The sequence below is a fragment of the Pleurodeles waltl genome, chromosome 2_1 (genome assembly GCF_031143425.1).
Source record: "Pleurodeles waltl isolate 20211129_DDA chromosome 2_1, aPleWal1.hap1.20221129, whole genome shotgun sequence".
Lineage (NCBI taxonomy): Eukaryota > Metazoa > Chordata > Amphibia > Caudata > Salamandridae > Pleurodeles > Pleurodeles waltl.
Genome location: NC_090438.1, coordinates 369,018,176 through 369,028,840, shown reverse-complemented (window position 1 = coordinate 369,028,840; position 10,665 = coordinate 369,018,176). Strand labels below are relative to the sequence as shown.

Genomic DNA, 10,665 nt, shown 5'->3' with positions numbered 1-10,665 from the left:
TACATGTAACTGCAGTGCTAATGGTGTCCCATCAGCCAGATCTTCAAGACTAAGTTTAGCCTTTTTCCAAGAGGAGAAATAATGTGTTATTTTTATTTTTAACAATGGAGGTTATAAAGTGATTTCTGCTTAGGAAGTGTTAACAGTTTCTAATAGGAGGGCTCTTTGAGGGGAGGGGTTTTATGTTATCAGATGGAAAGGCATCATCTTCAATATAGTTATCCCTGTGCAACTTGACATTGTTCAAGCTGACAATATTCAGTGGCTGAAAGACAATACACTGAGGTTCAGCTCAGGGAAGGAATGTCCAGGTAAACTCTATCCTGACTCTGATGTGACCCATATTCAGTATTGTATTCTGGCTGTTCATGGCTGTGGAGGTTTAAACTACAAGATTGTGTGAGGCAGAAGTAGGTTGTTCAAGTGGCAAATGGTGTCTATATAGATATATATATAGATAATAAGTTGATTTAAGACTATGAGGTCTTAGTCAGATTTGTATTAATATTTATCAGGTCCTTTCTTTGCAAATATTTTAAAATATATATTGCTTGAAAGGTCCACCCATATATTTGAAACTTTGAAACAACATAGTAGTAGATTATTCATATTGACTGCTGGCTGTAATTCAATGTGCCAGATTTGGAAAGGTGTAGTGCTGTATTCTTGCCTATTCTTGCTTTGATCCATTATTCACCATAAATGTGTTGGAAAATGGGACTCCAAATGCTCAGTGTTTAGAAGCATATAACTTCTTTGTACAGCCATGGAGCATCAACACACTATAAAGTTCCCAAGTTCCGTACTTTCAAAGTTAGGACCCACAACACGTCATCACAAAAAATTAAATTAACTAAGAGAACAAAACAAGTACATTTTAATGCTGTAAATAACAGGGTTTGCATAAAAATCAGAGAAGAGAAAAATTAGTCAAACTAACAAAGACCAATGGCTTGGAAAATATAGACTAGCAGCATATGGGACATGCAACTGATCAAAGTTAGCAACGGCGTTGCACGTCACCCATAGACTAGTGACATCACTGCATGTTGCAATTAGGTTCTCTTAACTACATAATCGAGACATTACATTTGCAATCTTACATCTAGCCATGTTAACAGTCTAAGAAATCAAGGGCAATATTAAATAAACATTTCAGCAAAAGTCGTTAATCAGAATTAAAGTTATTAATGTGTCACTTATTAAAGGATACCATAATACAAGTTATAGTTTTTAAAACCATTGTATTACTTTGGCAATAGGGTATTCAAACTATAGAATTTTTTGTACAAAGAGAGGCACCTAGTCAACAGATAAAAATAATGAAATGTTGAAAGCAAAGAATGGATATGTGTGCACAACATTTCTAACCTAGAAAACAGAGACCTTCTACTTATCCTCATATTCTCAATCGCTACCAAACAAAAAACATAAGGAGGAATAAATGCATCCTAAAGAAAAGCCTCATGCTGACCATTTTAAATATGTTCAACGACAAATTATTATACTAACACTGCCTAATAATTACTATCATATGCTACAATAATAAATGTGTTAAATTAAATCTTATTAGAACACATTTTCAGCAGACATTAAAAGAAATAGCGATCATGTAGACATTTTGGAACAGGTCTCAATGATTTTTTTAATATACATATTGACTGGTCACATTGCATAATTCCATCCACACCATCATAACACTTCATTAATTGTGTTTTTCCATTCATTTTGCAAGGTTCAGCACAATGGCTCAGCTTCTAGTACTGTACATATCACTATCCTCAGGGTTTGACTGTCCATGGTCCAATAACTTGGGGTCCAGCTTCAACGTTTCTTTCTTTACGTCATCTGGAGACACAAAGGCAAAGTTAACATTTACATGAGGAATGGACACAAATATCACTGTGCAATGATAATATCTGCATTTTGTTTGTAGAAAAATGCAACAGTTTTTGTAGGTCATGGAGTGAAACTCGTAACTGTGGGTTGAAATGTAGCTAAGGTCAACATTTCTCCAATTTTCATTTTAGACTCCTTTTCATTTGTTTATCAAATAGCCATGTAACAGCACCAAAACAAATTAAGCACTGTCACATTTTAAGTTTTTTATTTGAAATGTTCTTTGAAAGTCTGATATGGGTCCATGCAGAATCCGAAGGATCTACTGCTTCTGTTAAGTGAGCCGTAAAATAAAGTCAAGTTTTATTGTCCGCAGTCATTTTTTAAACCTTAGCCTGTAGAAGTTTCCATTTTGTAGGAAAAACCTATTGTGGTAGGATTGGAGTACTCAGTTGACACTGTGAGATCAGTAACCAGGGCCAGAAATGTGAAATGCCTTTCAGAGAGAAAGCAGTGCAGAGACAGCTAGCCATCAACATAAATTAACTACTGCTTGATAATGAAATATTAATGTTCTTATGAAACTGCTAGTAAACAGAGTGACATGTCATGAGCACTTTAATAAAATTCAGATCTGGGTGAATGGTCAAATAGCAGAGATTAGAGTGTTTTATGTTAGGATGGATGCAAGAGTTCCAGAAGAACTAGTGTTCTGGCACTTCAGTTTCCCCAGGCTACCATAACTCCCTTCAAGGAATCTACTGTGCCCAGTCTGGAATTGTAATCTCAACCTGAAAGCGACATATTTGCAATCATGTATGTTATTCTGGAAGCTAAATGACTGTGGATTTTAGAGTAATTATATGGTAAAGCTCTTGCAGTCTAACTGTGATCATGGCAACTTCAAGATGTTCTATGTTAAATGCCATTATTCTATATTGCAGTATTTACAATTACGTAATCAAAAGAAAATATATTAAAATACTTAAATAAAAATTATAATTTAGGAAAGTTAAAGCCTAGTATAGGTGACATCTATTTTTTACTGCACATGACAAGCAAGATCATACTTTCTACCCTTTTACATATATTATTCAGTCTTTAATAAACCCTCTGTTCTCTGTGATTCTGTATTATAGTTAATATCTCAATCACTGGATTGATAGCTATTTCTGATCATAGTCCAAATTGAATATCCTATCAACTCTATGTAGCTTATAATCTGCCCTGGCAATGTTTGAAATGCAATATATCACTTGTACTGAGAGACCAATGTGTAGCTTTGGATCTGCTAAAGACCTTTATCTGTGGTGATATTTTAAGATTTTAATCAGCTCAGAAGGCGGCTTCTTTATACTAGATAGTTAAAAAATTTATGACGGAAAATGAAAAGACAAAAGCTTGATTTGAGAATAACCAATCTCAAAAACATTAGACGTGTTTTCAAAATTATTAAATCAGAATGCAGAATATGCACTTTCAGAAACAGGTTCAGTATTGCAGTCATATTTATTCAATCAAAATGTCAGAATTCTATCGGAAAATAAAGAGATTAATAAAGCTTTGCTCACTTCTATCATCATTGTACTCCTGTAATACACATCCTTTAGGCTGTTTTTTCTTACACATATGTAACAACATTACTTATGCTAAATGGATTTCCAATTGAACTGTACATGAAAGTATTTAGTGAACAAATTGAGTCATTAGGCAGAATATTTTCAGAAAGAGGGTAGAAGAAAATCAAAAACTGTTGTCTAAGCAAGGCTTGCTAATTGGATTATTTAAAAACCGTCTCCAATTGCTGTAAAAACATCAGACCAGTTCTCAGCTCACTACTTATTTTCCAATACTGATTGGCAGCTATACTCATGTATTGACAGCATTCTGTCAAAATTAATACCATACATACACATTTTGTAAGACAAGGCTTTGGTCATTCTTGTGTAAAGATATTGGTAGACCTTAGAGATATAGAAAAGCTTATTGGTGGAGTGAGTGGAATAGCTTTTCTAAAGTAACCACCTAAACAAGCATTCGGTCTGGGCAACCTTTAAACCATTTGAAGGGAAAAGGACTTTAAGCAAAGATTTTCTAATTTATTGATGCTCCAAGATTTAAAACCTACTAAGCTTGGTAATGCTTCTGTCTGCTAGAAGTCTATATGCCCTCCCCAAACAAAACCCCTGCTTTGGTGTCCTTCAAAGAGACCCTAAACACCCACATATTGCTGCTTTATTCAGAAGAATAATGTCTTTCTTCCTATTATTCTGGCATTTTTTTACTGCTTCTATTTTTTCCTAGATTCTTTGTACAATACTACTGTTTATTGTTTCCATTCCACTTGCAAGGCGCATATTTACTGAATAAAAACAAAGACATTTACCAAAAAATAAAGCTTTACATTTTTTACAAATTCATTAAAAACTATTGTGTAAAAGCACAAACACTGGTATATGGTGTCATGTTGTAAGTCTTTTTTTTTTATTCTAGTATCCCTCAACCCTTCCAGAGTCAGGCTGACACCTTGAACAAAGACAAATACTCTCAGTGCGGCCAGGGTCCTGCTGATGGTAGTATTTCTGATCACTCTCAACACCCATGGAAGCCCTTTGCACACCCTCATAGAGTGGCAAGTGAAGCTGATGCTCAATAATGCAGTCGCTCAAAGGGCAAGTAACGGCTGTACAGTAAGCCTTCCAGTTTTTCTTGTAACAGAGCTGTAAGGCTCTAGTTTATGCCTCAAAATAACTATAATTAATAGTTAGGTTATTTTATGTTACGCAGGTCTGTAGAGCACATTATCACGCGGGAGAGTGTCCTGGCATGAGCACTTGTGTGTCTAGTCAAACCTATGGCCTACTACTCAAAAAGCTAAGTTTTCTGCTTCTTGTGGAATTCAAGAAGTGAGAAGGAGGCTTTTATGTGTAGCGGCAAGTTATTTCACACTTTAGGAGTGATGTAGAAGGCTTGACATCGGGACCTGGTTTCAGTATGCATGGAATGTGTGCAAGTAGAAGTCCGAGTGAGCGATGGTGTCTGGAAGGTTTGTGAAAGCATATGTGCCAGAGTGTTGTGGTTGAAAGCGGAGGGCACCAACAGCTGTGCCAAGTTATGATTTGAAAGTGTGCTGAGGCCTGCTTACCAGGCCCCAGCACCAGTGTTCTTTCCCTAACCTGTACTTTTGTTTCCAGAATTGGCACACCCTGGCATCCAGGTAAGTCCCTTGTAACTGGTACCCCTGGTACCAAGGGCCCTAATGCCAGGGAAGGTCTCTAAGGGCTGCAGCATGTCTTATGCCACCCTGGGGACCTCTCACTCAGCACAGACACACTGCTTGCCAGCTTGTGTGTGCTAGTGGGGATAAAATGACTAAGTCGACATGGCACTCCCCTCAGGGTGCCATGCAAACCTCACATTGCCTATAGGTATGGATATGTCACCCCTCTAGCAGGCCTTACAGCCCTAAGGCAGGGTGCACTATACCATAGGTGAGGGCCTAAGTGCATGAGCACTATGCCCCTACAGTGTCTAAGCCAAAACCTTAGACATTGTAAGTGCAGGGTAGCCATAAGAGTATATGGTCTGGGAGTCTGTCATGCACGAACTCCACAGCACCATAATGGCTACACTGAAAACTGTGAAGTTTGGTATCAAACTTCTCAGCACAATAAATGCACACTGATGCCAGTGTACATTTTATTGTAACATACACCCCAGAGGGCACCTTAGAGGTGCACCCTGAAACCTTAACCGACTACCCGTGTAGGCTGACTGGTTTTAGCAGCCTGCCACACACCAGACATGTTGCTGGCCACATGGGGAGAGTGCCTTTGTCACTCTGTGGCTAGTAACAAAGCCTGTACTGGGTGGAGGTGCTTCTCACCTCCCCCTGCAGGAACTGTAACACCTGGCGGTGAGCCTCAAAGGCTCACCCCCTTTGCTACAGCACCCCAGGGCACTCCAGCTAGTGGAGTTGCCCGCCCGCTCCGGCCATGGCCCCACTTTTGGCGGCAAGGCCGGAGGAGATAGTGAGAAAAACAAGGAGGAGTCACTGGCCAGTCAGGATAGCCCCTAAGGTGTCATGAGCTGAGGTGACTCTGACTTTTAGAAATCCTCCATCTTGCAGATGGAGGATTCCCCCAATAGGGATAGGAATGTGCCCCCCTCCCCTCAGGGAGGAGGCACAAAGAGGGTGTAGCCACCCTCAGGGCTAGTAGCCACTAGCCTAAACACACCCCTAAATTCTGTATTTAGGGGCTCCCCAGAACCTAGGAACTCAGATTCCTGCAATCTAAGAAGAGGACTGCTGAACTGAAAAACCTGCAGAGAAGACGGAGACACCAACTGCTTTGGCCCCAGCTCTACCGGCCTGTCTCCCCAATTCTAAAGACACTGCTCCAGCGACGCGTTACCAGGGTCCAGCAACCTCTGAAGCCTCAGAGGACTACCCTGCATCTAGAAGGACCAAGAACTCCCGAGGACAGCGGCTCTGTTCCCCAAAGACTGCAACTTTGCAACAAAAAAGCAACTTTGAGACAACACACGTTTCCCGCCGGAAGAGTGAGACTTTGCACTCTGCACCCGACGCTCCCGGCTCGACTTGTGGAGAACAAACACCACAGGGAGGACTCCCCGGCGACTACGAGACCGTGAGTAGCCAAAGTTGATCCCCCTGAGCCCACACAGCGATGCCTGCAGAGGGAATCCCGAGGCTCCCCCAGACCACGACTGCCTGCTTCAAAGATCCGACGCCTGGTAAAGACTCTGCACCCGCAGCCCCTAGGACCTGAAGGATCCGACCTCCAGTGCAGGAGCGACCCTCAGGTGGCCCTCTCCCTTGCCCAGGTGGTGGCTACCCCGAGGAGCCCCCCCTTGCCTGCCTGCACCGCTGAAGAGACCCCTTGGTCTCCCATTGAAACCTATTGCGAACCCGACTCTTGTTTGCACACTGCACCCGGCCGCCCCTGTGCCGCTGAGAGTGTACTTTCTGTGCTGACTTGTGTCCCCCCCCGGTGCCCTACAAAACCCCCCTGGTCTGCCCTCCAAAGACGCGGGTACTTACCTGCTGGCAGACTGGAACCGGGGCACCCCCTTCTCCATTGAAGCCTATGCGTTTTGGGCACCACTTTGACCTCTGCACCTGACCGGCCCTGAGCTACTGGTGTGGTAACTTTGGGGTTGCTCTGAACCCCCAACGGAGGGATACCTTGGACCCAAACTTGAACCCCGTAGGTGGTATACTTACCTGCAAAAACTAACAAACACTTACCTCCCCCAGGAACTGTTGAAAATTGCAGTGTGTCTAGTTTTAAAATAGCTATATGTCATTTATGTGAAAACTGTATATGCTATTTTGATAATTCAAAGTTCCTAAAGTTCCTACATTAAATACCTTTCATTTGAAGTATTACTTGTAAATCTTGAACCTGTGGTTCTTAAAATAAACTAAGAAAATATATATTTTCTATACAAAAACCTATTGGCCTGGAATTGACTCTGAGTGTGTGTTCCTCATTTATTGCCTGTGTGTGTACAACAAATGCTTAACACTACCCTCTGATAAGCCTACTGCTCGACCACACTACCACAAAATACAGCATTAGAATTATCTCTTTTTGCCACTATCTTACCTCTAAGGGGAACCCTTGGACTCTGTGCATGCTATTTCTTACTTTGAAATAGTACATACAGAGCCAACTTCCTACAAGCGCCCATCACCCTCTTTGCCCCTGCAACTCAGGGAAGTGTCCTGACCCCCTCTATGGCACCTTGGATGGCAGGTCCAGAGACTTCTTTGAACTGGATGCCCTGTGCCTCTTCCTGGAAGGACTATCTGACCATGATATGAAACGTACTCCCTCGGACTCAGTGACTGCTCCCCATTCCTCATACATGCCACCTCCCACTGCTGTCCCCAGCATCCGCTGGCACCGAGGTGGGAATCTCAACCGGGGCAGAGACATGGAGAGACCGGCCAGATCGCAAGATGACAGGCTTGGCCCTTCAGGCGGTGGCAGCTATCACCCAGGACCAGGATTGGACAAGTCCCACTCCCCAGTGAAGCCCTCCCGCCCAGTCTTGATCCTCGCTGTCATAATTGTTACCTCCCTGCTTCGGCTGCTGAGCAACGAGGTCTTCGGCCTCCATTCAACAGATGGATGAGTATAATGTTTGCATCTGTATGGCTCTCCTTTGTGCCATTTACATTGCCGAGATGCTTACAGTTGTTTTTGTAGGGCTGCAATTTGTTCGCTCTCAGTTCCACTGCTTACTTTTCATTACCGTGCACCCACATGTCTCTGTATTGTTCTATGATGCGATGTTCTTTGAAATTTTATGTAGTGTACTGGATCTGTATGTGCTGCATCCCCGGCTGGCATACCGCCACTGTAGGCCCAGCCTACTTACCTCCCCATTGCCCATTCTTGACTGCCCCTCCCCATGGACTCCAGTCACATGTGAACCACAAGGCCATGATTTCACGCCACCCCACTCTGCCCCTCCCCAATCCCACTAATGCATCAAGGCAGCTGTCTGGCGCATGCTAACTGCCTGCTTTCGGCATAGCGACGTGACTTGATTTAATCCAATCTAATGCTTACCAGTCCTCTCCGCTCTGTTCTCATCCTGTATCCCACCGAGTGTTTCCTTCCCTGTCTCTGTCTGTGGGACCTATGGCGCGCAGGAACCACAAGCCTAGAACCTCAGTGTATAGTCTCCGGTCCTCCCTGAGGCTTGCCCTCTGCTTAGTAATGGATTACTTCTCTCCCCCATCCACCCTTGTCCGCACTGAGGCAGGTATCTCATCCTGCCCCGCATCTGAGGAGTTTCCGTGTAACCCCCCTTTACTTTTTCTTCTTTACTCCTCTTCTTTTCAACTCCTTGCCTCCATTCTCCCGCCTCCTGTCTCCAACACTTCCTTCTTTCCCACACTTCCCCCCTACTTCCATCCCCTCTGAAGTCTCTGTTTCCCATTGTTACTTGTCGACCCATATTCCACCCTGATGACTGCTTCAGCCATTGGATTCTCCTCCTCCCGACATGCGGTCTCATGGAATGTCAATGGCCTGACACACTATCTAAAGCATATATATATATAAAGCGTAAGAAGGTGCTTTCATATTTGCAGCCGAAATAGGAGGACATGGCCCTTTTACAGGAAACCCACCTCTCAGACCCAGAGTCCGAAAAGTTGTGTTGGGACTGGATGGGACGAGTATTTCATGGCGACTGCCCAGCGACAATAGCGCTTGGCCCCGGACCATCGCAATTTTTTTATGCAGATCTCTAGCGATCACCATTCCTAATACCTGGTCTGACCTGGACGGTCGCTGTCTTTGTCATTCTGAAGCTCAGGGAGCGGACACTTGTGTAGGCTTGGTATATGCTCCCCCAGGCCCTCGGTGCCTTTTCCTCCTCCAGCTCAATCACCTCTTCACAGAAATCAAGGCCTTCCATTACCTAATAGGTCATGTCTGGAATTTAGCACGGGATGCTGTGCTGGATTGCACCAGCCCTCTGGGCATCTGCGATAATGCAGACAGGGCCCTCCTGGGGGATGTGCTGTCTGATTACTGCTTGGTGGGCCACTGGCGCCACTCGCACCAAGAGTATGCCTTCTTATCACCAATCCAGACTGGACTACTTCTTGGTTTCCCACCGAATAGTGGCCATCACCCGGGAATTCCGGATCCTGGAGGCTGCACTTTTTAACCATTCCCCAGTTTTGTTTTCTCTGGACCTAAGTCTTGCCTCCTCAGGTCGTAAACCATAGAGCTCAAATTTATCATGCTACTGCACTCTTCAGGGTAAATCCAAGGGTTGTTTCCCTATCTCCACATACCTGGAAGATAACAAAGGGTTTGGGGTCCTCCTACAGGGTCCTGTGGGTAGCTGCAAAGGTGACTATCTGTGGCCAGTTCATGAAGGATGTAGCCCTGGCCAATACACAGTGTGTCCTGACAGAAAGACCTAGCAAGGGAGATTATGACCCTCACGTGTCTCTATACTGCAAAGCCCTCTTCTCCCACCCACTGCCGCCTGGAGAAGGCCTGTAGGGCCCTTACCACCCTTTTTACTTTAAAGGCTGAGTACGCACTCCAAAAGCTATGGGTTACCACTACGAACAGGGCAAGAAGGCAGGACGCCTACTAGCGGGCCCAGCTGCATCAACAAGAGGCAGCGCTTGCCATTCCTTCTATCTAAGTGGCGGGTGGTGCTGTTTTTACCTAGAGATGCCGGCTGACCCTGCCGAACTAGGGACCTTCCTTCTTTGACAGATTGCACTTTCGAACACTCAACAAGTCCGGTACGGACTTGCTTGATAGGGAGATTAGAAAGGACGAGGTAGCGGTGGTTAGTCCCCTATCACAAGGCTCCCAGGAAGGAAAGTTTCTCCACTAAGTTTTACAAGTCTGCATGTAAGGATATTGTCGATTCCCTCTATGAAGCCTTCCATGAAGCTGACCAATCGGGCTCACCTGGCACCATCTCCTACAGAGCGGTGATAGCGGTCCTCCCTAAGCCGGGGTAGTACACGTTCCCTACTCCATGGAAGCTATACGCCCATCTCCTTACTCAATAGCGACATCAAAATCCTCGCTGGTGATCGGTGGCCCGTCTTCGTAAGGTAATTGCGTCCACACAGATGGGGTTTGTCTCCAGGCGCTCTTCCAGCAATCACCTCTGCACACTCGCTCATAGCCTGTGGGCGGCCAGCGACCTACAGGATGAAGCCTTCTACCTGGACACCGAGCAGGCATTCGATAGGACTGAGTGGGAGCACCTCTTTGTAACCCTGCAAAGGTTTGGCCTGGGGGAGGG

The 10,665-nt window shown here is 44.3% G+C and overlaps 1 protein-coding gene across 1 annotated transcript in view; it reads right to left on the bottom strand.

Moving 5' to 3' along the window:
- Positions 1–854: 854 nt before the first annotated feature.
- Positions 855–10,665, bottom strand: part of APOOL (apolipoprotein O like) — a 274,241-nt gene continuing 264,430 nt past the window's right edge. The window contains exon 9 of the mRNA XM_069212627.1: positions 855–1,848. Within this exon, the coding sequence (XP_069068728.1) occupies positions 1,751–1,848 (98 nt within the window). The 3' untranslated portion in view covers positions 855–1,750. The remainder of the gene's footprint in view (positions 1,849–10,665) is intronic.